The sequence below is a fragment of the Ascidiella aspersa genome, chromosome 2 (assembly GCF_963924565.1).
Source record: "Ascidiella aspersa chromosome 2, kaAscAspe10.2, whole genome shotgun sequence".
Lineage (NCBI taxonomy): Eukaryota > Metazoa > Chordata > Ascidiacea > Phlebobranchia > Ascidiidae > Ascidiella > Ascidiella aspersa.
The window spans coordinates 18,338,477-18,364,599 of NC_139448.1; the positions used below are offsets into that span (position 1 = coordinate 18,338,477).

General features: G+C 36.5%; 1 protein-coding gene across 1 annotated transcript; it reads right to left on the reverse strand.

The window, feature by feature from the left end:
* Positions 1–369: 369 nt before the first annotated feature.
* Positions 370–25,057, reverse strand: LOC146164164 (uncharacterized). Its single transcript, XM_083381273.1, has 29 exons — positions 24,832–25,057; positions 24,351–24,478; positions 23,099–23,258; positions 22,652–22,957; positions 21,865–22,000; positions 21,156–21,292; positions 20,049–20,179; positions 15,254–15,367; positions 15,030–15,105; positions 14,808–14,955; positions 14,361–14,599; positions 14,136–14,236; positions 13,765–13,879; positions 12,400–12,584; positions 11,125–11,390; positions 10,526–10,733; positions 10,279–10,399; positions 9,979–10,160; positions 8,239–8,401; positions 7,903–8,094; positions 6,165–6,301; positions 5,892–5,985; positions 4,784–4,980; positions 4,052–4,225; positions 3,752–3,993; positions 3,264–3,657; positions 2,996–3,089; positions 2,711–2,873; positions 370–2,244 (listed from the first exon to the last, which is right to left on the reverse strand). The coding sequence occupies exons 1-29, from the start codon at positions 25,010–25,012 to the stop codon at positions 2,154–2,156; spliced, it is 4,875 nt and encodes a 1,624-aa protein (XP_083237399.1). The 5' UTR covers positions 25,013–25,057; the 3' UTR covers positions 370–2,153.
* Between the last annotated feature and the right edge of the window lie 1,066 nt (positions 25,058–26,123).

Here is a 26,123-nt window from a genome sequence, read left to right on the forward strand (position 1 = left end):
TGATAGTCGCGGGCTAAAACCAAACTCAGAAAGGTCTCTGCGGGCCGCACAAAATATTAGCTACGAATTATGTTATTAAAATGTTAGAACAACTGTTAATCAGGCGCTAATATGAAATGGCTTCACAAGTGTGTGTTAAACCTAAACGCAATTATTGTCGTATGTAAATTATATGTTCTGTTACCTACATGCCTTAGTTTTTTAATAAGCACTTAAGTCCTTTATTTAGTTCAATTTATACAGATGCTGATGTAAATTCCTATAGTAAATGCAGTAAGACGACCTAAAATATGACTGACAGCTCATCGAAACGAAAGTGCAGACAAAGTTATGTTAGACAACGATTAATATAATAATGTAAAGCAAGATGAGGGGGCGATATGAAATATTATGGAGCCCAAGGGGGCACTAGTGTAAAAAAGGTTGGGAAACACTGAGTTAGAATAACTGGTAAATATTCTATTTAACCTGGACAACACCGGGTATTTCGTCTATAGTTTTAAATATTTAAAGATGATTTCCATGCAAATGACAAACACTTTTTGAACGTATTTGAGAAGTTTTTACAGTTATATATTTAATGACCTACAACAGTGAAACCATTTCTATAGCTAAAGTGTACTCGAGTGTAAAGCTTTGCAAAAGCAAAGCCAAATTAAAGTCGTTTACTAAAGAAAGTCGTTTACTCCCAGAATGAAAAGATAAGTAATTAAGCGCGGGTCTCAAGCAAGCGTCGTCACAATACTCTTAAAAATGTTCATATCAATTTTACTTGCTTGGGTATCACACAAGTTAAACAATTACTGTTGCCACACGCGGATCGTATCAATAACATATTTTCATTATGCATTTAAGACATGCACGGATAATCGGATATCGTATAACAAACCTATACTCTAGAATAATTTGATAGGCTACTGATTTAAGCATAATATGAATGGCTTCTTACTTTTTAATCAGGCAAAATTAAAAAAAAAGTTCGCAAAGTAAAGCATTTAGTTAAACCATTTTAAATACAATAGGAGGCAAACAGTCAAGGGACGACCAGCCCCGTTTTAGCTTTACGATGAAGGCTACATGTCTGAACACAGCGAAATGCAAAAACACATTACATTGAATTTTTGTTTGTCGAACGTATAGTGCAACGTTTAGACATAAGTAAAAAAATAGTAATTTGATTTTTTAGCTGTATTAAACCCTTTGACGCAGATGTTACACTATCCGGAAGAGCCCTTTTTGATTAAGTGTAAATAGCCACTAATGATTAAAAGACAACAGCTTGATGGCTTTAATAAAATTAGGCGTATACTGTACGTACTAGCCTTCCCTGTTTATAAAGACATAAATTTAGGCTGCCTATTAATTCAGTCCATTTCTGAAACATAACACAGCATTGTTTTTTGTTTTGTTTTTTTAATTATAACATGCCATTCACCGCTTTCACACAGGCCGTTTGATGTTAATCTACTGGTGGAGAGCATTTAGTTAACCAATTTAAAACATATTTAGCGGTTAACAGAATAGGGGTGCCATTGCTTTTCTATAATTTAGTATGAACACCTTCCAATCACCACGAAATAGCAAAAACATCACGTGTTTTGACATTTATATCTATATAACATGTAGCGCCGGTAGTGGAATAATAAAAAAAATGTTATCACGTTTAAAAAAAGGTTTTTGCACTAGTTTCAATCCGCACTTTTTTATTTCGGAAAATTTCCATCCGCACGAAACAAGCTTTTGAACCTGGGCAACGCCGGGTATTTTATCCAACGTAATGCTCTTGCCCTTTGTCTGATTGCTTTTTATAAAGTCAAACACACAGATGTTCGAAAATATTTATATGACGATCTTTTTAGTACATTGTTGATTTTACAGAAATTATATTGCGCTTTAGTCGCGCTGGGTGTTAGTGTAAATTAAGTATCACAAGAAGCCTGGTTATTTTTGTGAGGAACGTTTCTTCTGTATGCATCACTCTAACAAATTAATAAACGTTGGAACACAAATATATCTCAAGATTAACCATGATTTAAAATATGTACATTTCATATAATGCATGCTGCACCTATATTTCTCAACAGTTACTAAATAAGAGTAAGATTACGGAATGCAAAGCGTACACACGATGAATGCTCAAAAATACTTTTCATCTACCATTCGAACGGCAACTCCACGGATCGCTTGCGTCGACGTTCTTCTCTTAAAACGTCAGCTTGCTCAAATACAAGTTCATAGTTGTAGCTGAAATAAGCAAAAAACACAATCATATGTATAGTAACAATAATAAATAAACCGATACGGATTCAACATTTTTATTATATAGGTTTTTAGGAAACATATCGTTTTGAGACACGAAATCACTACAAAATTTAACTTGACATAATTACTATTAGCCTAATGTAGAATTAAGTCTCAAAAGATTAAAAAGGGGTGTGGGTTTTGAACCTTATACCTAAATCGCACCAATAATGCTTTCCAAAACGTTTTAAAGCTTTCCAAAACGTTTTAATGTTTTAGTGCTCGGATTTTCACAATAAACGAAAGTGTGATACTGGCTTTATTTGTGATTTGACCCCATGATACACTCATGATACTGTTAAGTAAAAACATTGAACGCAAAATAACTCTGAACTCTATCAGTTAACGGATTTAACGTTCTTGTCACTATTGCACGCGATCAATAATTCTATTAATGTGCATTTTTTACCAGTCCAATCCAGTACGAGTTATGCCGACTGGACAAGAGCGAGTGAGATTAGCCCATCGTGAAGTGCATCGGTTACCGCGAAGTCTAAATTGTGAGTTTTTGTTTCCGACGTTATCCCAGCAGCAAACACTCCATCCGCTCCAGCCAAAGTCGCAGCACTGTGCTGCAAACATATTTTGGTTTTAGGAAAGATGCTTTTGTTGTCTCAATGTTAGTTGTTACTAATCGCTTGAAAAGGTCCATCAAATAAAAACAAGAATTGTGCTTAATTCGGTAGACAATAACCTGCTTGACATGCTTGATAGTCGATGCGACCAACTGTGTTATTGAAACAGAGTCCAGATCCCGCAATACCCCCATGGCAGCTGCGCTCACGACTCTACAAAACAAAATGTGTTGAAAGTGTTTTGATTAACATTTTTTAATGGTAAAACATGCGCCAAGTTTCAAAAAACAGGTTTCCTTTTCGTTGTATTTAGCACTATTTCTGAGCATACATATTTGCTTTTACAATCATTTGGAAAGAATATTAGATAATTTAACTAAAACTTACTCGGGTTCCCGGTCCACATGTTTTACTACATTCTCCCCACACGGTCCAGCCTCCCCAGATAGCACAGGGATTGGTGTTGCACGTGGCCTGCATGCGTTCTACCTCACCAGTGCATGTATGTACCCTACTTCGAAAGGTCGAACCGCCAGCGCAACCCCTTGTACACGTGCTCCAAGCGTTCCATGCCGCCCAAAATCCCGGATCAGTGTTGCATTGTATTACCTCAAACTCGTCTTGCTTATCGCAAGTGTGACTACGTCGCCTGGATGTTTGGCCACCACCACACGTGACTGGACAGTTACTCCACGGGCCCCAGGGGTTCCAATTACCGGAGTCAGCATTACAAACTTCGGTTTGATATTCCGGGTCTTTCAGACATGTGTTTCTCCGAGATCTAAAAAGAACACCAAGACAATCAAAAATTTACCAACAAAGTAGGACTTTTTTATTTTATATTGAATAGTTTTGACTTCGGGATAAGCATATACCTGGTTTGGAGACCGCCGGCACATGTCTTGGAGCAAGGGCCATAACTACTCCATGGACTCCAGTTTCCATTTCCATTACTACACGATCTCTGTTGAAAAAACTCTCCTTTACAGCCATCATCATTAATTTTACCGGCTTGACATTCACGTCTCCTGGTTTGTATTCCATTGAAACAGCTTTCAGAACAACCAGACCATTCCGTCCATCCGGACCAGTAGGGACATGTATTCTCATTACATAGCTAAATTAAAACATTTTTGTAAAAACAAAACAGATATAATCCTAAAAAAAAAACTAACCTGCTGTTCAACGTCGTCGGTAAGACAAGAGTGGCTTCTTCGTCTTAATGTTACGCCACCTTCGCATGATTTACTACAACCAGACCAGAGCTGCCATGATGAATAGTCTCCTAGGAATGTGTTGCATGCTGCGGTTTCTGTCTCTGGTGTGTAACCACACGGATGGGTCCGAGTCTAAATTAAACAGCATGGAATTGGTTCAACATTTGCCAGTATAGAATATTAATTTATGCTTTACAATAAAAAAAGTATCACAACATTTTGTAGTAGGCCTACGTACAGTCGTATAAGCCTACACCCATACCTGGGTAGGTTTTAGCAATTTGGCCTGGCATAATACCGCAAGTGTTATAAACTTACGTTATCCGCTGTTAATTAGTTAATAGCTATGTTAATTTTCGTTGATGACATCCTAATACACGTTTGGGTTGTTTAGGCAAAATGAGCAAAAATATTCCCCTTATCTTCAGTAGAAAGAGAGTGGCCCAAATAATAGATAAAAGATTCATTCTTTTATTAGCAAACGTTTCGGCAATTTCTTTTGCCATTATCAGTGCAGTAAGTGAGATTTCCTCTTAAAAATCTATTTACCTTTGATTGATAAAAAAATCGGAAAAGTTTTACTATTCATAATATCTTTAAAACATTTCCTATGGAAACTGGAAAAAACGTAATCATTGAACTTGTGCCCGCTAAAGCTAAATAGTAAGACTGTTAAACTACTTATCATACTCTCGTGTAGGATCCTCCGCCGCACGTTTGGCTGCATTGTGACCAACTGCCCCAAGGATTGAACGAAGGTGTCAAGTCGCAGGCTTCACTGTCTACCTCGACCTGTCGAGTACACGATTGTACTCTTTGGCGCTCCCGCGAACCAAAGCCACAGGATTTACTACACGCACCCCAAGGAGACCACACGGAAAAGGTTCCTGTTAAAAATGCAAACTCTTCGTTTAGATTTAAAATATAATTTTCTAAGGTTGATAATCCCAGAGCGAAGGAAACCTTGGCAAATTAACAAACCATTGAAAAAAGGTACTGTGATATTAAAAGTTCATTTATATCAGGGTTAACGAACAATTTTATTGCGCGGGTCACAAACACGACCTGAATCCTTACAAAATTCATTCTCAAGTGGGTCATATATGCTAATTTTATACAAAACTTTACTGCTGCGTCGTTTTAAGTGTTATTGTCTGGGTTGGCAATTTAAGGTTTTTAAACAATTTACAAGTTTTAATTTCCTCTTTTAAAGAACGTAAGTAGTTAACTTTTTTAAGAACATAAGTAGTTAACAAATGCTGCAGCATATTTTATGGGATTAATTCAGTTCAACAGAAAGCTTTTTAGCATGATTTAACCAGTGTTTTCAGAAATTTTAAGCTGTGAGCTCTTAATTTCCGTGTAAGGATCGCGACCCTTTACGTTTCACAACGATAAACAAAATGCTTTCAGTTGTCGGCATTTCTGCACGCATTTGTTGAAGTCCAGTTAATGTAGGCCTACAAGTCTACCCTAAAACACTTTTGCATGACCCACAGGTTCGGCAGCCTTAATTTACACAGTATAGTGCTTTCTAACGAAAAAAAAATTCGAATTTTTTTTTTAGTTTTTTTTTACATTTATCCTTTCCTGAAAATGGTTTATAGCATTTCGGTATTTTTAGAGAGACAAGTGGGTAATAAAAAATCTGTAGTGGGTCAGTGGTTCGCCATCCCTGATTTATATGTTGCTTTTAAAGGCTAATGCTGATTTTCTCCCTGGATAAGAGGTCTTTAGTGAAATTTGTTGGCGACTGTTTGATTACAGTATATGTTGTGAGTCATTGTAAAATTGTTACCTTGGAAAGTGTTGCAAGGTCTCGTTTCGAAATCATCGTCAAGTCCACATGTATGTGTTCGTGATCTGAACTGTGTTCCACCACCACACGCGGCCTAAATATTATAGTTTTTGATCACTGTTAAAAGTTCATCGAAAAACATCTTATCATTTACAGTTAACGATCGAAAATACAGATTGACGTATGGTATCCTTTTTCTTTTTATTCAATGACTTGGGATAAATATATTGTTTATTTTAACGTTATCCTATAGGCCTAATGTACTGGACTTACAGTGCATTGAGTCCATGAAAGCCATGTATTCCAGGCGCCGATACCGCTATCGCAGGTTTGCCTTTCTACATCACTTCCCAAGCAACCAAGTTGTCCCGCTTGTCCGTACCTACAAATTCTTGTTTTCGATCGAGTCCCTTTAATAAAAAATATTTTTGTATATGAATCAGGCTTACACCGGGAAAAACAGGGCGCAAGGCACAGGACAATTACCAAAGGGGCGCGGTAGAAAAAAGGTTAAGAACCACTGTGATACAAGAAGTGGTACGCGTGGCAGTACAAAACGTCCAAGTGGTACAGGATTGGAAAAAGGTTGGGAACCCCTGATGAGGCGAACCGGCAAAATTAATCACCCAGGCCTAGTTTATCGTAATAGGTTAAGCTCGGACTTCGTTTTGCTTTATATCGTTGTTCATCTCTGATTTGGACAAATAAATTAACCAGTATTTGCTGTCTTCGCTTGTGATTTGCAATTTTCCTAGTTTCTATTTCGATAATATCCTCAGTCTTTGTTAACTTTCTGCAATTATTTTAACCTAGTATTTTCACTGTTTTACACAAAATTTTTCTAAATAACCAGCGTCGTGTTTTGCACAAACCCGAAAAAATAACTGATTTGCGTTCGACCGGAAGTCAGTAAAACATTAAAAAAGTGTAGTTGATAACACCAAGACACTAATGCAGTACTTAAAACTACAGTATGTCGTTTAAATCAATGTATTTATAATAGGTCAATTTTTTTGCAAAAAAATATATTTTTAGGTCGAAAAATAATTAATCTCCCTAGTTATAAGATAGGTTGCACTCAGCAGTGTTTTCGATTGTCTACAATTATTGTATGAAATAACAAACTCCATTGTAGGCATGTCGTTGGTTTGCAATAATATAAGTCAATTTGAGTGCGAATTCTAAAAAGATTCGTTAAAATTTCTGGCAAATTATTTATTTTTTAGAAGCAATTGTATTTTATATCAAATAAAATCAAAGGCAAAGGGTTTGGCACAAGTCTCTATCAGGTCTTTAGGTTGTGTTCCACTGCCTTACTGAGAACAAAATTAACTATACGTAGCAATTTTCAAAAATCACAACCCTTTGCCTTTTTTTTCAAAAATCACAACCCTTTGCTTTTTAAAATGGTAAATGGTTCACCTCTTGGTAAATGAACATTTTGCAAGAGGGAATGAACAGATTGGGGGTTAACGACTTTTTTACTGTTATACACATAGGTAAGCCTGCACTATCTATAAAACAGAACAAAATTCATCAGCCGTAAATAGTAAGCTAATTGCGCGTAGCACATGTAGCCACTTAACAATACTTTTCTAAAAAAGGGCGCAACACCTTGTGCTCATGTATATACCAATCAAACATTGTACAAAATCTGTTTGTGCATGCTGCAGTCGAGTAAATAGCGACTTTTGGTGATAGTGACATATAAAAGATAAATTTAATCGAGATTTAAAATCTGCCTAGTTCCTCCTTTTAACCCGTGGATTGCTTTTCACGGTAATCATTTTTTTTTTGCTTGTTCTAAATGATTTGTTAAATTAATTATCAATGTTGTTCATTGAAATTTAATGGAATGGTTACGTTTGTTGCTTTCGTAATTTGGGTGAATCGATATAAGGGAAACAAAACCTAAAAAAAGAATCACTGCTCTAAAATAAACCATCGACTTATAATAGCAAAAAATTGGTAATTAGGTCGAGGTATTTTCTCTATGACTTTAAAGAAATACCTTCAAGACATGTTACAGAACAACCACTCCATTCCGTCCACCTTGTCCAAATCGGACAAAGTCCAGTTCCACAAGCTTGATTTTGAACAAAGGGGTTATTCCGACAATTGCTCGTTTGAGTTCGCGTTCGAATTCCGCCTCCACACGATTTCGTACATGAACTCCACACGCTCCAATCACTGAGTATTTCATCTGAAATGGCAAGAACGAACTTCACAGTATGGGTTAGGCAAAAATCTTAAATTAATCAGATGAAGCAACGACTGCATTCTTCACACTAAACAACTTCAAACCGTTATAAAATAATCGTTTTTTCCTCGCAAATTTTATTCTAACCTGGTGCCGTGCAACGCATGACTTGTGTGTCGACAGGTGTGTTTCCAGAGCAAAGGCTGACGCGAATACGCTCTTTTTCTCCCGTAAAACAGGAAGCTGAACATGAACTCCATTCTTGCCACGGCTGGATGGTGCAACATATTTTTGTAGCACAAATCCTTTTCTGCAAAGTAAAAAGTATATCACCACTCAAACATACGTTACTACTGACAAATTTGCTTGGTTATTTTGTTGTGGCAAAAATATATTACGGAAAACAGTCGATGTATTGATCTTGTGTTCCACAGTACGTCGCTTGTTCAAGCGAACTTTATCCATAGCCTAATCTACTTTTATTAAGCTCTTCATATCGCTATATTGACGAAATAAACCTCGTGTATTTTTTTTTCATTTAAATCTGCTTACAAGAGGCTCTTTTTTGTTTCAAGAATAACCAACACACGTGATTAACAAAGCGGTTTATATTAACAAAGCGGTTTATATTAACAAAAGCGCTTTATATCAGTGGTCGGCAACCGCCGGTCCGCGGACCGGCGCCGGTCCGCGAGGAGTTCGTTAACGGTCCGTAGCAGGATTGCCAATTTAAAAATTTGATTTAAACCCAAGCCACAGAAAAACCTGGAAAAAATCAAAAAGAGTTAAATGTGTTTTTATATTCAAAACAAATAACTTTCGTTTAAATATGTCATATGATTAGTATGGTGAAATATAACACTTAGCATCAAGCTCTCGTGTTGTTCAAAACAACCAGTGTGCTGTGGTCGTATGAGTTACATAGCACGTTCACAACATCCTAAAATGCATATTTTTATTGCAAAATATCCTTAATTCGTACAATATATCAAAAAATGGACGGAGAGCAAGTTTTTTGATGTTCAAGCTTACCCTGAAGTGCAATAGAATAAATTCATGCAAACTAATTTTATAAAAAATGTCCCATAATAAAATGATTTATTATTTTGATAGTTAAGCAGGAAAAGTTTCAAAAAAATACCTATGCATTTTAATTAGTTTTAGCCAGCCTCTATAGAAAGGACAGAAAAAAGCCAAAAAGCTGAAATATTTTTCAGACATCAACCACGGTGAAAAGAGCCAAATGTTTTAAATTTGGTGCAAAATATCTGGCAAGCCTTGTACAAATGTCTATTCTATACTTTTCAGGTGTCAGTTCGTAGCCTATACTTTTTTGTATTGCCATTATATTTAATTTTTTTGCGACTTGAAACGAGACGCTGACGGTTTAAATTATTGGCGGACCAGATGCCACCCGCGGGTTTCATTAAGTTCATTAATTTCTAGATGGAAGCATCTCGTTGCAGCAAAACAAGCTTAAAGTTCACATTGAAAAAATTTACCGAACATTTTTTAAAGGCCGGCTGTGACAAAATGTTAGTTTTAAACCGGTCCGCATTGTAAAAAAGGTTGCCGACCCCTGGTTTATATGAAAATTTCGTTTCCGTTTTACACAAAATAATGCGAAACGCAAAAAAGTGTGAGTAATAAAATTCGACACGACAATAGTTTTTTAGAAGGCCGTGTTTGGTAATTAAACTGTAATAAAAACAAACTTAGACTTAAAATTTTGTCGAATAATTATATCTACCAAAAACAATTACTACAACACCGGTACATCAAAGATACTATTCTTATAACAAGCAAGGTTCGAGAAGTTATGTTGTCTGACAATCTAGTCTTTTTGCAAAGCTGTAAACACCAATATGCCGGAACTGAATCACGTACCTCTTCCTCGTTCGAAGCTCCACAGAAACCTTGTCTACTTCTCGACTGTGTGCCGCCACCACAAGTTACAGTACAACTACCCCAAAAAGACCAATTAGTAAAAAATGGCGCTCGTCCACAGTTTTCGACGTCTCTTTGGGCCTCTCTGCCACAGTTGTGAAATCTAAATCGATCGCGAGTTCCTAAAACAATACACACATATTGTGTATTTAATGAAAAACTTACTATTTTGACAAAAGGGAGAAAAATAAATAGCATCCCCGTATTACAAATTAGCCAAACAATTAAACAACGATGTACCTCCGGCACATGATTGTGAACATTGACTCCAAGGACCAAAGTCGCCGTATGATCCAGGACTTCCACAAGTCGATGTTTCTTCATCCACAGTGTTTAGACATTGATGTCGTCGCACTCTGCGCTGTGAAAGACATATTTCGGTCGTAGTGACTCATTTAAACATAATGTTTGTTACGATTTATTTTCTGTATTCGTGTAGCCAAATTCATTTATTCAAGCTAAAAACAGTAATTGATGAGTTTCTTACTTGAGTTCCAATGCACGTCGAAGAGCATGCCGACCAAGGTCCATAATCTGACCAGGATCCACGGGAACCACATGACTGCTGTTCATCTTTGTTCGGCATGCCGCAGGTATGTACAAGTGTGCGCCTCTGCACTCCACCAAGGCAGGTTCGGCTACAAGTTGACCATGAGGACGGTGGACCATAATCTCCCATGTAAGTGTTGCATGCCCTGAAAATTTAATTTGTTGGTTACATTTGTGCTAGATACACCAGTCTGCTCACCGCCCAAAAAAACAATATAAAAGGAAAAAAACAATATATCTGATGTTTATTGGAACTGTATTTATTCTTAATTTATAATAAGCGTCAATTACTGCCTGTGTGTTGGATTGCGTGATGTGGTGAACAGAATATGTTTAGTTTATAGTGATGACATTAACTGCTATTTCAACCTTTAGCGGATAAACATTCGTAGCGAGCTAGCAGCGTTAAAAAATATTATGTTTTCTAACAATTAAACGTCAAATTAGAGTAGGCCAATATATAGCTGCATTGTTTATAATTAAAAAAATGTTATATTGATGTAGTGATTTGATTGTAAGATTAACTAAAATACTCACTCAGATTGGATTTCCCTTTTTTGGCGACTGGGACAAAGCGGATTGCGAAACCTTGTACGTACTCCTCCGCCACAGGTCCTGGAGCACGATGACCAAACAGCCCAAGGACCCATTCCACCCCCTTGTCCGCACAACTGCGCTTGCGTTTGTTGGTCAATATTACAGGTATGTCCACGAGTTCTCAACCTTCTCTCTCCAGGACAAGTTCCACTGCAATCCCCCCAATTTGCCCATTCTGTCCATTCACCAGCGCTTATAAAACAACTCTGTCAACAAACGTCACAGCACGTTAAGTCAAATTATAGTGCATAATACTTAAAAATGCACATTTATATGGGGGTGTTGGTATAAGTAGCGTCAGGGATGTGTAAAAACGCCAGGGCACAACTTTTTTCGAGTCACAATTTTTTGCGATTTTGCTACTCTCTTTTAAACAGAACAAATCGCTTTTAACTTTTTTTTTAATTTTCAAAAAGTATAGACGCTTGTGTATCTATCTAAATACTGGTTATTTAAGATATACACTATTATACTACTGTCCAACTCGTTATGCATGGTGTCGATTTTTTTTGTACTACACGAGGCTGTCCTCCTGTCAAAGACCATCAAATGTGAACCTATACCAGTGGGTATCAACCTGTTTTGTATTGCGCCCCACTTTTTTATTTATCCTGTGCCTTTTTCTCATATATTACATTATTATCATGATAAAGTAAGTCGATATTTGTTGATTCATATCACTGATTCAATACGAAAATGATCAATTTTAATCGCACAAAGCGCGAACCTAAATTACATTATTTAGTTTAAATTGGCTAAACTTTAATTCCGGATACACCCAGTGGGCACACTAAGCATTGCACATTGATCGTGTTCTATTGGAATTTATTAAACTAATCTTTTTAAACAGTTTGCTAGGGCCACAGCTGTAAGGCCATATTACAAACTATACGTAAAAAGTTCGTGTGAAGCACATAAGTATACAATAAGCGCATAAAAGCATAAATATTGCTAAACGCAGCATGGAACCATTAAAATCGCCATATAAAAAGTTTAATATTGTAGTAGAGCTCGCACACCCCTAAGAAATAGTGGGCGCCACCGCGGGGGGATATACGCCCCTGGTTAACAACCACTAACCTATGCGTTACATCCAAACCCGTTCATTCTGAACAATTTTGTAGGGTAGGCCTATATTAAGTTTATTATTAACTTTTGTTACAGGCCAATATTCAACGTTTTAACCTACATAACCAAATAATATTTTATTCTTACTTCTGTTTGCGTTCTGTCATTCACATTGGGACAAGTGTTTTGTTGAGAACGTGTTTTGGTTCCAACGGCACATGATTGCGAACAGCCGCTCCAGCTTGTCCAGGCACGGTAAACGCAACAAATTTGAGTGTTACATGCTTCAGTCATTTGTTCGGTTCCGGTCTCACCGGCGTTTAATGTATTGGCTGTGAATAAAATAGATACGATTTAAGTCAAAATTTCATGTAATTCTTACTGCAGTTAGGCAACAGCTTAGTCTTCTTCCGATCCTACTTTTTGTTTTAAAAAACAAAATTGTAATTTATTTCGAACGCCCATTCATTAGATCGGTACAAGGCCATGAAATACGGTTTCATTTTAAATCAAACAACGCAAAGCGCTTATTTATAACAGAAGCACTTAGTGAGAGTTCTGCCATTAACTTTACTTATGCGTCCAAACAACATTACTAAATAATGTAACGATATAATCGAGTAATGTTAATCTATGTCTCAACCTGAAATAGGATGTCGGTTTATAATACTCTTTCTTGCAATAACAGAGGCAAATAACATTCGTGTGATAATCCACAAGTTACAGAAAACTGGGGATGATATCATTACGGCCTCCTACTTAAGTTAAAGTATCTTTTATTTTAAGTTAAGTTCTCTCCTTTCAAGACAGATAACAGAGGCCTTTATTATTTTTTGTTGTTGTGGCTTTATTAAAAAAGTAAAGAATTTGCAAGAATGCTAACTTCATTAACAAGGCATGAACAAAGATATCCGGTACCTGGTATAATATTATATTTTATTTTACTTTATTTCATCAAACTGATGCCCGATGTTTTGGGCAAAAAGTAAAGCCATCATTCCGATTATAGAAAAGTCATTATTATAGTGCATTAAGTAAAAGTGATAAGGGTATTTTACCAGGCCTATTAATCTAGGAAGCTTAGTCACATCGTAGCCTGCGTTAATTAACCAAACATTGAATAAAAGGCTATATCAGTTTGACATCGTAGGTTTGAAAGGATAACACCCTGGCGTCTAGCACTAGTACTCTTTTTAAAATAAAAGTTCACTTAAAAAGACAAATCTACACAATGAAAAAAAGACTTGCCTTTTTGCTTTTGTATTTGTGGAACGAGTTTTATGATATTTACCAGTCACAATATGTTACCAAACATAATCTTATACCCCATATGGTGCATTGACTCTAAAAAGGATTTATATTTGAAATAAATTAATTAGAAAACCTCTTAATATATCGTATAGCCTAAAACACTACATAGGCTGGACCGAATGTTTATATTAATTCTTTTAGTGTGGGTGGCTATATTTAGATAATTTTGTAACAACATATTTTTCTTATGTTTTCACTTACGGCATGAATGCATTCTTGAACGGGAACGTTGACCTCCTCCACACGGTCTCGAACACGCAGTCCACGAGGAGTACACTCCCCAACTTCCAGGACTTCCGCATTGGCGATCGACCCTCTAAATAACCGTGTGCTTTTATGAGTGTGAATAAATATTTTGTGTTGATATAAATATTTTGTGTTGATATCAGCAAATCAAGAAAGAGGATTATGTAATATTGTATGACTGGATTGCTTTTATGGTTGTTGAACATTACGACTACAAAACCAATATCACATTCTGCAGTTAATTAAAATGTTTAGGCTTAGTACAGTGTTCTAAATCCAGGTATGTTTAGCCTAAAACCTCAGTCGTTTTAAACAAGTTGACTTACTTCAGTCTGGCGATTGCAAACATGGGTTCTAAATCGAAACTGGCTTCCTCCAAAACATGATTGAGAGCAGGAGCCCCATTGTACCCACTCGCCGAAAAATCCTAAGTAAAGCGGTAACGTAATATATGTTTAAGCATATTACGTTTCTAAATAAAAAGTGATTTTTGAGTTTAACATTATTCTTTAGGCCTTTTAGGCTTACTCTCAAATATAAAAAAATCAAACCTCCAGTGCCACAGCGTTCTATTTCTTCGTCCACGGGTTTTTGACAAGAGTGGAAACGTCTTCTTCGTCTTGTTCCATCGCAAGTATTGCTACACGTGCTCCAGTTCTGCCAGTCACCATAGGACCCCTCTGGACCACATGAAGCGGTGTCTCTTTGTATTGTGTTGGTGCAGCTGTGTGAACGGGTGCGCAACGTTGTTCCTCCGGGGCATGACTGTGAACACGCTCCAAAGCTAGACCTTCACGAAACAAATGGCTTGTTAGAAAGAGTCGAAGATTCCCTTTGTTTTTGTTGTAAATTATATACTTTAAACCGATGTAGGCTGATAAAAATTAGCTCAAACAAAAAACTGACACTTCTACAAACAGTAGTTTAAACAGCTTTCCATCAACTTATTTTGTATACTTGGTTGTATAAAAGTGTGCGGTATAGTGGTTTCAACCTACCAAGGGACAAAGTCGCCTAGCAGGCCGCACGCTCTGCTTACGTCCTCTACAGGTCCACAAGAATGTACTCTTCTGCGCGTCTGTGTACCTCCTGTACACGACTGACTACATTCCGACCAAATGGACCATTCACCCCAGTTTCCAGGCGCTGTTGTAAAATCAAGAAAGTCCGTAAAACTTTTTAATGATGTTAATTAAACTTACTGGCTGTAGTTTACTTACGGGCTTTGCAAACTTGAGATTGTTCATCCTCCAGTATATTTGGACAAATGTCCCCGCGAGTTCTGGTTCGAATACCCTTAAAGGAAAACAGCGCCATTTTTATTAGCCTACGTGATTTGTAGCTTTCATGATATAATCAACTGTAACTTAAATTCGAAGTTGCATATATTTTAGGTCAGATTATCGTGTTTTGTTATTAAAAGTCCTAAAATCAATGATCTTACTTCGCCGCAGCTCCGACTACAAGGCGACCATAAGGTCCAAGGCAGTCTACCACAGCATTGAGTCGTGGCACAAGTTCTTGAATCTACGTTTTGAGTTCTATCGCATGTGTGAATCTAAAAAATGAGGGAAGAAACATTTTATTTTAATCGTATGACAACAGTCTTTCGAAAGGTTTTGGTCTTTTTGAGGAAAACAAGCCGATAATCCCAAGTGTTCAAAAAAGTCCAACTATACTTGGCACTTTAGTTGGTATAGCTTTTACCGTTTTAAACATCCATAATTTACATTTATCGGCGATAATTCAACAAATACCGATATTTGTAAATTCAAATTGTGTTCACTGAATTAAAGCTTTGTATTTACGAGAAGTAACACAACTTTCTGTCTTAGAATTGCAAGTTGTTCATCTCGTTCGTTTTAATTGTCCTTAACTGTTAAGTCAAATACGACAATAAGCCCGTTTATATGCACGTTTAAGCCGGATTCGAATCTGATTCGTTAATTCATTCTCTCTCGTTTTGGCGCTGGAATGAATTAAGTTCTCTCGTTTCCTAATCTGACAAAAGGAGTGGTTTTCAATCCGTTCTCCGCTTAATCTGTTCGTTTCGCTGACGGCCGGAATTGTTTGATGTTGAATGACCTGTATACTAATTTGTGACATAGGCGCTGGTTTAGAATCCACAACATATAACATTATTTGTGTTAGGATGCGGGTTTGGGTAGGTTTAAATAGTAATAGTTGGCCCACCCTCACCCAAATATTGTACTTTGCTTTAATAATTGTCTCAACGCTGTGGTAGGATTCTAGGCCAGCGCCAAATACAGTTTTCATTAATGTTTGGTACATTTTATCACCTTCTTTTGTCCACTTTGCCTTGTATATAGCGTTGGCCAGCACAAACAAGCTTAACTTTCCTGCACTTACATTCTGTGTGCCAGGTAAACTGAAGCACTATACAGACAGTCAAAAACGTACTTAATCGGCAAACCTAACTCAAGTAATTCTTGTTTTTTTTTCAATGTTAGGTTAATAAAAACGAACAAGCAGCAATAAATTGCTACCGCAAGGAGTAGCCTAAGCCGAAAAATTGGTTGTGCGTTAGAGGTTTACTGGAATATTAAGTAATAATGCATATCAGTGCAGTTTGTACACTCAAGCTGGCTTGAATTTCGCGCCATGTAATTACGACGCTGGAACGGATTACTTTTCAAGCCGGCTTGAACCTTAATCTAATCTGCCTGAGAAAGGTGCATATAAACAGGCTTAATATTTTATTATATTTTTAGTTCTTTGGGTTTTCGCACTTGAAATCAGACAATTACAAACAAATTGGAATAGATTTTTATTCTTGAATGTCAACGTTTGAAACCAATATAACACCAATTGGGCCTATTATGGAAACACTCGCTTCGAGAGGCAGTGTCCCAATCCAAATTTATAGCTATTTCTACTTTTTACAAAACTGTTTTAAAACTATAAGCATGGTTACCATCTAGTGCAGGAGTGGGCAACGTGCGGCCCGCGGGGCGCATGCGGCCCTTTTTAATTTTTTGTGGGGCCCTTCACCTTCTGTGAGCTATTTTTCCCTAAATAAGGATTTTTGAGTGTGCACCATGTTGGACCTTTTGCTATTTTAGTTTGCTGTTTGAAGTGCGATGAAACATGAAACCCATAGGCTACACCGCCACACATATGCAGTTGAACTCGAATGGGAAGCATCTATTACGAAACAATCTCAAGTTTTACTTGTGTCAAGTTGTTATCATAAAGAATTGTTTCGCAACAATTACACTTGTCTGGTACGGTCAAGATGTAACAGACTTTTGTCACGCACATTGACGGAGATGTTATGTTTTACAGCTGGTTTTCAATTAAGGCTGTTAATTAAATTGCACTGAGCTGATCCGTACGAGAAAGGCGTCATTGGAATTGTAAGAGAATTCACAAGCACATGTGTTTTTTTAGTGTTTAGTGTAAATAATCCCTCTCCTACTCCTTATCTTGCTCTTAATTTTGTGACGTCGGGTCATGACGTAACCTTTTTACGCCATCTTCAAAAAAATAGCATGTCCACCTAAACAAAATTCCTAGATTCGTGCCGAATCCACAAGAACATGTTTGTCTGCTATGATATTTCATATCCGCTTGTACTTGTGTTTTCTAGTAAAAGCTGAAAATATGAATTAGTGTTTATTTGATGTGCGGCCCTCCTTTCAGCATTACATTTCCTAACTGGCCCTTGGGTTAAAAAGGTTGCCCACCCCTGATCTAGTGGGACCAAAAATATACACTGTTTTATAATAACGTAGTAATTTAAAACTTGAAACAGTTTAAAGATTTGCATAATGTTGATTTTTCAAAATTCTTCAATTTAAAAATGGGGAACCGCCAATTGAAAAATAGCCTTGAATGGGCCTCCTTATGCTAAGAATAAAGAAAATCTCTCAAAATCAAGTTTCGTGATTAAAAAGTTAATGTTCTCCAGCAAACTAGTGCTCAAATATTATATTAGGCGAGAAACAAGAAAAAATCCGTTTAATTGGTTTTAGATTGGTAAAACGTTTTAATTACAAGTATACGTGACGCAATGGGCTAGTAATGAGATTAGCATATTACTCGATAATGGGATATATAGTCTAATTTGACAGAAATAGCACTTTACACAGTTCATAAGTTCACATGAGGCAAAACAGTCATATTTTGCTCGGTGTTGGGCTGAATAGCATTTTAGAACGGAAAAAAAGTTAAAAACAATATCAAAGAATGTCGCGCTAAGTGCATTCATAATTTCCCTAGGCCATGTCCGCTAAAAAAAATATGTTTTTTAAAAGCTTTTACATTATAAACAAAAAAATCGCTGTTCGCGATACATTTTTTCTATGTTTTATAGTCGTTTAAAGGAATTTAGTCCCCCTAATGCACATACTCTACAGTACAAATCCTGTTAGACAATAATGCCGTTGTTTTAGGCAGTTTTGCCAATTTCACCCCAAAACGCATTTAATCGCGCCTAGCACAATTAAACTGCCTTTTATTTACATTTTGCAGCCCAGTTGGCTCGAATACAACAGGTTTTTTACCCTTTTTGAAATCAACTGTCTTATAGCGCAGCTTTGTAACGTCATAACTCAACGAAGTCAGAGGAGTAATTTGTCATTAAACCATTTTATGTAAACTAACTTAGGCCTACTCGATCCTAGTTGTTTGCATCTTGGGTCGCGAGATGTTTACAATACTTAAATTTGGGTTGCACTGAAAAAAGTTTGGGAACCACTGCCCTAAACAATAATCCTGTTTGTCAAGGATTGTTCGTGATTGAATCTAGCAACCGTACTAAAAGGCAAAACACGTAAGTACAAACCTCATTGAAGCTAGGACTGTCTTGCTTGCACATTTTTTTGAAAGGTTTTTATTTGTTTGGCAATCTTTACTAGATAATTGGCTATATTTATGTTAAAAGAAGAATGCTTTTATCAAACACTATCAGACATGCAAACATGTGTATAAATTGATTAAAATTACACTAAAAGGGTGGCACAAAAACGGCACTCGTCTAAAATCCTACCACATTTTCGTCCGGGGTTTATATTGCTAACATTATTCGGGTTAGGTGCGAGTTTTGGTTTGGGTAGGTCAAGTATTATTACTGGATTTAACCTTCCATATCCATTCCTTTCTGCCACTTCAAATTTGAAAGCTTGTTTCGTTACTGTAAAAAGTTGTAGGATTTTAATCTAGACCAGTGCCCCAAAAAAGTTCCCGAAAAATATCGCGTCTAAGGCGTCTTAATGGCGTTGTCCATATTTCTTACAGGCTTCAAAATTGAAAATACTTTTAATCTCTCGAGATTGTTCTCATATTAACTAGTACAGTAAATGCAACAAAACACGTATTGGACCATAACGATGAAATGAATTGATGACACCAATGAGACGTCATTAACAAATAATCTATTTATAAAGTCAAAATGTAATTTAGCGTAAGCAGTAGCCTACTTGATAATGGCCGCATGTATAAGATAAAGCCCACACTCGCAAAACACTAATTTGGTCCTTGAATTTGGTACCCCTTGGTAAAATAAATTGAACTGATTAAATACATTGTTAGAAATATAGTTATACAAATCAAACACACAAATAAGCACGGAATGGTAAGCCTGCCTAAAAGCCCAAATGCTAAAATCTATCCTTTTTGAGCATAAAAGTCTGGATTAGATGGGTCTAAAGTTGAAAGAAAAATATTGTCACTTGTTTTTCTTAACAGAATTACATCTTTGATAAATAAAACCTTTGACATCATAGCGACGTCATGTAATTATCTTTTCGAATTAATGTTTTGTGCTTGATTTTTGGAATTAATGTTTTGTGCTTGATTTTAGCTAACATATGTGACCACTTTCCCAATGCTAAAGTGCAAATTTTACGTCACCTATGACAATGTTTGTTGATGACGCCCAAATGACACCATAACTGGAAAAAATCGATTTAGTCTAATTGACTTTTTTGGGGGTATTCTTGTAAATTTGGAGCATAATGACCGGAGGTTGTCGTAAAACGTAGTAAGAACATGAAAGCGTCTTTGTATACTGTTTAACATAAGACTAATCTCGAGTGTCTATCGGCATTTTGAATTTTGTAGACTAAACCTCATGGATGATGTCATATTGACAAATAAGCATGATCATTTCGGGAACTTTTCGAAGGAGTTACTGGCACCTTTCTCGTCATAGATCATTAATAAAACATTTGTTGCAAATGTCATTTTTTTGTTTACTGGCCTATTTCCTAAATGACCTGAGTTCTCCGTTGAGTTCCTGTTCCACAAGTGACGGGGCATACTGTCCAGGCACTCCAGGGCAGATAGTTTCCGTTGTTATTGGGACCGTTGTTGCACACTATTCGCTCAGAGGTGCTACCTTCACAACCTTTAACGAACACATATAAGTGGTTTATCCAGCGTTTTGCGTTTTGTCGAGTGCACATCAGTAATACACTTAATAATTTTTAAGCGCCGTTTAACTAACAACTAGAAAATATTTAGTTATATTTGCGACAATAGCACAGTATGACATAACAATAACGTATCTGCACATGCGGATTTCGACCATTGTGTCACTGCAAAAATAACAGATTTTAGTAGACCTCTAAATATATGTGTGAAAGGGAGAAGGAAAAAGGGCGATATTAACTTCTTCTTATGTATAAGTTGCGGCTCTTTGTGGGTACCCAATTAAGAAATGTGACTCATTGGCCTCGAACTGGTTGACCATCCCTGTAAAAAAAGTTTTCTAATTTTCCTAAGCGTCCATTGTTCCGTCAAGTTCCCGTCAAGTCCCTGGCAATTATTAGCAGGGTTTATTAGGAACACGCAATAGGACTTATAAGTAAACCATACCTACAGGTAAATAACTTATATTAGCGTAGTGTAATAAGACCAACGACATAACAAAATGAAATCCACAAGAATATCTACGACGGACGAGACTTCAACCCGTTGATTAGGATTAGGGGTTAGAAATGATATGGGTTTGAAGTTGGGTCAATGTGGAGTTATTTGTGCGGTTAGAAATAGAGTTAGGGTGGGTTCCATTTTCGGTAAAAGAGGTTTCATTTTCGGTTTTGTCGGTAGGGTTTCATTTTCGGATGCGGTTTATTTGTAATTCTGACGGGTCTATACCTAAATTCCGATGTATGTAAGCAGTGCTGTATTAATTAGATTTTAGTCCTTTTTTCGGTTTGAATAACTTACAGTGCAACAGTTTTGTTTTGCGTCATCAAAAAATTAACTCTTAGGTAATTGTTTAAGAAAGTGTTGAGAACCCCCGCCCTATAGGGCGGTGTCCCGGTTAACAACGCCCTCCTCGACATAAACATTTATTTTATTCGTAATATCAAACCTACCGAAGGTTCCGGTTTGTCCACCAATGCAATTCCGGGATCTGGTTTGCGCGCCCACTCCACATGTCGAACTGCACGATGTCCAGAAGCTCCAACCACTCCAATAGCCACAAATCTGACCAATTGGGTTAGCACAGGATCTAAAAAATCGTACATGTACATATAAAAATGGGCGTGATACCTATTATCACTATGATTGGTTATGTCAGGGGTGTCAAAAGGGGGCGTCTTACTGATGGCCGCATAAGTAAATTGATGTACGTCAGCGGACCGCACGAAACAGAAATCACAAACAAAAACTGGTTATAATGAATTATATCAGTCGTATTTGCGCTGTCTACCCTTTGCCTAATATACAGTTAATGTATTAATAGGCCTACAGACGTTTAGCAGCATTCATAAATCCAAAGAGTTGCTTGTGCATTGTGCACTGAATAATGTTAAATGTTTTTTTTTTTCTTTTAAAACATGTTCCGAAGACACCCTGTATATTATCATGAGTATACCGTAATCGTTGCTCAGCCCTTAAATCACAGTATATATACCCATGTGAATTCCACGGCTGTGTCTTTGTTGAATATTTAGGATTGTGCTAAATCAGCCTTAAAATATTTATTTTCACCAAAACACACTATTGCTCTTTATGCAAATTTCTTCACTAGTCATAGTCTTTAAGTTCGATTATATAGGGACTCATGTTTATAATGAGTACCGATATATGTTGCAAGATCCTTGGCAATTTCCCTGACCGGGAACACATCCGTTGCAACGACGCATGCGCATCTGAACTGAGGCGCCACAAATTCCTTGGCAGCTACTCCATCCGCTCCATGGATACCAAAAGCACCCTAAACCGTTTAAGTGTTTGAACGAAACATTTTGAAACACCTCAAGTACAGTGTAAATTAAATATTTTTCTAATTTGGTCCTATATTTTAAAAAAATTGGCAATGTGTCTTTTAAATCTGTTAATAATTAGACGGTTTTTAATTTTAGTATTTAAAGTATTAAAAAACAAATGATAGCATTTTTTATCTATTTAGCTAACTAGGACAAATTCACTTAATCTAATCTTTGCGGTCCTTCAAATATATTCTCATTTTGACTACAAAATATTACAAATATTTGTATAATCTATACGTAATATTTATATGACCACGTAGCAGGATTAAAGAACAAGAACAACAAATAAAACGCATCTACTGTAAAAAGTCAAAAGGTGGTATTGGGCAAAAATTGAATAAAAAATGCCCGATTCAGCAAAATCATTAAAAAAAGGGCGACCAAAAAAAAATACACCCAGGAGTTATTTGAAATCAATAACATTTAAAGACCCTTGGCCTAATCCTTACGTAACGACATTGGTTCACGGCAAAACTTGTCTGCTGTTGCAGGGATGTTGTATCTTATATCTTTACAGCCGCATTTGTAAATATTTCACTATATGTTAGTCAAATCAGAACGCCTAGGTATGTTTTAGCCCGGTAAACAAAACTTACGTCTTATAGGCGGCTTCGTGATAAAAGGCACTCGAGGTGCAATTGTAACGGGAGGCAGTCTAACTGGTATTTGTGGCTGTATGGTACCCTGAAATGAGGTACCGGCGCCCCCAACGTTTAATCCTAGAGCGAGGTCTGCAATTGCTGGAAATCGCAAAAGATTTTGCAGTACATCCAGGTCGAGGAAGCGTACAATAGCTAAAAACACTCTTCCTTCTTGTCGAGTCAAAATGTTAATGGTTGCTGGATCACCATTGAGAGCTTTGTTAACAAATTCTTCAAGAGCCCTGTCAAACTCCGGAACATCTGTAGAAACGCAGTTGCCAGTTTATTCGAAAGGAAAGATGTTATAAAAATATACTTTAGCCTACAATTTCAACTTCATAATTTTTTACAATTTTTAAAACATAAATGTTATTGATATTTGGATCATGCAACATCGTGTACCTTCACATCTCGTTATCCTAAGAACGCATGAGACGATAATGTCTGTTTGGCCAGCTTGCTTTTTATAGCTTTCTTCTTCCACAGTACCTTCAAACTGTGCGTCTATTGACTCAAGAATGAAAGCTCGACTTTGGAATTTGTAGCAAAAAGTTTCGCCTGTCTGTGTAAAAAAAGATGTCGCTATATAACAAAATAGTCCGTTTGTTATAATTAATGTTTTTCTTTTAGAATTTTGGGTATTTTAAAAATATAGATCAAATCTCGATCGCTACCAAGTCGAACCAATGTTGACTAAACCATATTTTAAACAGTATCTTATGAAGAAACATAAAATTTTAACAGAATAAATTTGCCGAAGTAAGTTGGCCAAAATCAAACTTTACTTTGTTCAAACGATTTGTTTTATTAAAAATGCTTTTTATTAAAAACATGTAGGTTTCTTGTTATAAAGCAATAGGTCCACCCCTCTTCCCATTTAAGTGTCGCTATGTGGTAAAGCTTCAACTTTACCTAGTTTGTGATCCTTTCTACTAATTGTGTACATAATTTCTGCTAAGTTGCATAATTTCATTAAAATCTACTGTTGCAATAGTGCGTCGCTTATACCGAAACACTAATGAATCACGCTAAGGTTGGAAAGGGTTATTACAAACTTATCACGAGAAAAATATTACGTCAACGAATTACCGCAGTTTTTTTATACCGGTGTGGGCATTTAAGTGTCCGGCACCTGCAGGACGGCAAAAGTATGTTATTTTTATGCAAACTAAAATTAAAAATAGCTTTATCGTGGGTACGGCCAATAATTACCACTGTAATCAAGGGACAATTGGGAGCTTAGAACTGTACCAAGGCGTTAACGATCACGCAGTGACGCGATTGTTCCATTTCTAGCCGGTTTCGCCAGCGGGTGTGTCACCGCGGAGGTCTGTACCGGTTACGAGAAATATAGACATGGGGAACGTGACCAAACCGAAAAAAATATCGGCGATAAGAAAACGTTTGCCGTCTCTTTAGAGCTTATGGTTTACTGAATACATTTAAAAGAAACGCGTAAGTGTATTTTTAAAGACTTGGTTTACTTTTTACATATAATGTGCTGTTGTTAAGTTAATAACTTAAGATCAGTGAAACTTACGTTAACAACGAAGCAAAATACTAAAACTGCATATAGTAACTTAATCACATTTTAAATTTAATATAAATTATTACGATCGTGAATGTACACCTTTATCATGAAAATAAAACTAACCTCTTCATTCAATTTCCAGCAGCATTTATTTTTAGTGCATTTCTCCTCAGTAAGATTACCGGAAATGGAACATTTTTGTTGGGGTTGGAAACCTGTTTTCGTGTCACCGGTCGAGGCACAAGCAAATCCTGTCATTTAAAATTTGTTTTTTGGTGGGGCTTTTGGGTAAAACTTATGAAATGTTAGTAAAAAGAAAAACTGAAATACTTCACGCGATGATACAAGGTTGTACACAAAGTACTCCGACATAATTCACTTTTTATACCATGTGGGTGTAAAGTGTAAGTGATTTTTTGAATTGGAATTCAATTATTGTTTATTCGATTAAATTTTTGTCTTTATTAAAATTGCCTTATAGCAATAAAATGTTCTTACAAACCTCCAAGTTACCAAAATTTTGAGTATGATCCATTATGAAACAGGTGTTACGAAAAGTCAAACGTTGTAACAATTTATTTTCGACACTGATTTGTTTCCTTACTTTTGGCGTTTTCGCGGATTTGAATACGCAACAGCCATTCGTCGAGAGTTCGGTTCGCAAAAAGTGGTTCCTGGACATCATTTGGACTACTTGCTTCATACGCCTTGGTGGACTGCGCGACGCAAACCGAAGCAAAAAGAAGGCAGACGAATACCTTTACAAACATACTGTCAGCGCCCATTTCGATCGAATGCCAGACAATCGTTTAGCTCCTGAACAAGGCTAGAAACCTAACCGGTAAAACGGTAATATAGGTTATCAATAAACGCAACACATATTACAACACTTAGGGTTTACTTCGTGATTTGACTAATATTTAAGCTATATCTAACTAACCCAAATGCACATTCGCCCTTGTGCACCTTGACTTTTATAAAGCTATGTTTACTTAGAAAATCATTTCTACTCTGTTGTTTCGCAACCAAAAACTACATCAATTCAACATTTCTTGCGATTATAAGGCGAGACAGGAGCCGTCGCACGGTGACCTGCCCTGAAGCAACGTTTGTTTAGCCCAAAGGCGTCGTGATATTAGCCTTCTTTCCCGCTTCTTGCTAAATTAGAGAGAATTTCTTCTACGCAATATTTTGTAACACGTTTCTAATAAAAGCAACGAACTGCAAAGTGTTAACGCGAACACGGCGATCAGAACCAAACCTGGGCGAACTTCACCAGTACGAGCTTTCTAACTTTAAACACTATATTTATTTTATGTTTGCGTGAGAGCTCTAGGTCAACTGATTGCTATTACTATAGAATTGCAAACAAACTGAAAGCTTTTTGTTATATGCAAGAGGATTTCTGATAGCATACGATAAATGACCTTCTGACATAGAAACATATATGTTTATATATATATAAATCTTTATTAAATTTTTCTTTGGGCCACAGCAAAGTAACACCCACAATACGTATTGTACAATATATAACAATCTGCAAGGCAAGGTAAATATAATATACGAAAACAATGCAAAAACACAACAATAACGGGCATAAAAATTTGGCAATACCTTAAAAACATTTTAGGTACGGTAATAATACGAAAACTCTAATGTTTTTTATACACACAAATTAACACCTCATACAAACAAATAATAAAACTTGCGTAGGAATGTTTAGGGATAAGAATATATTACATTGTTTAACAGCGCATTTCCAATATAGATGAAATATGTTTTAGGCAGGCTGCTTAGACTGCTGATAAGAAAGTTTTAAAGTTTTAGTTGTCCTAATTATAACATTTTTTGTACTTGATATGTCGTATTAATAAATTAGCTAAGGGGTACGGTCGT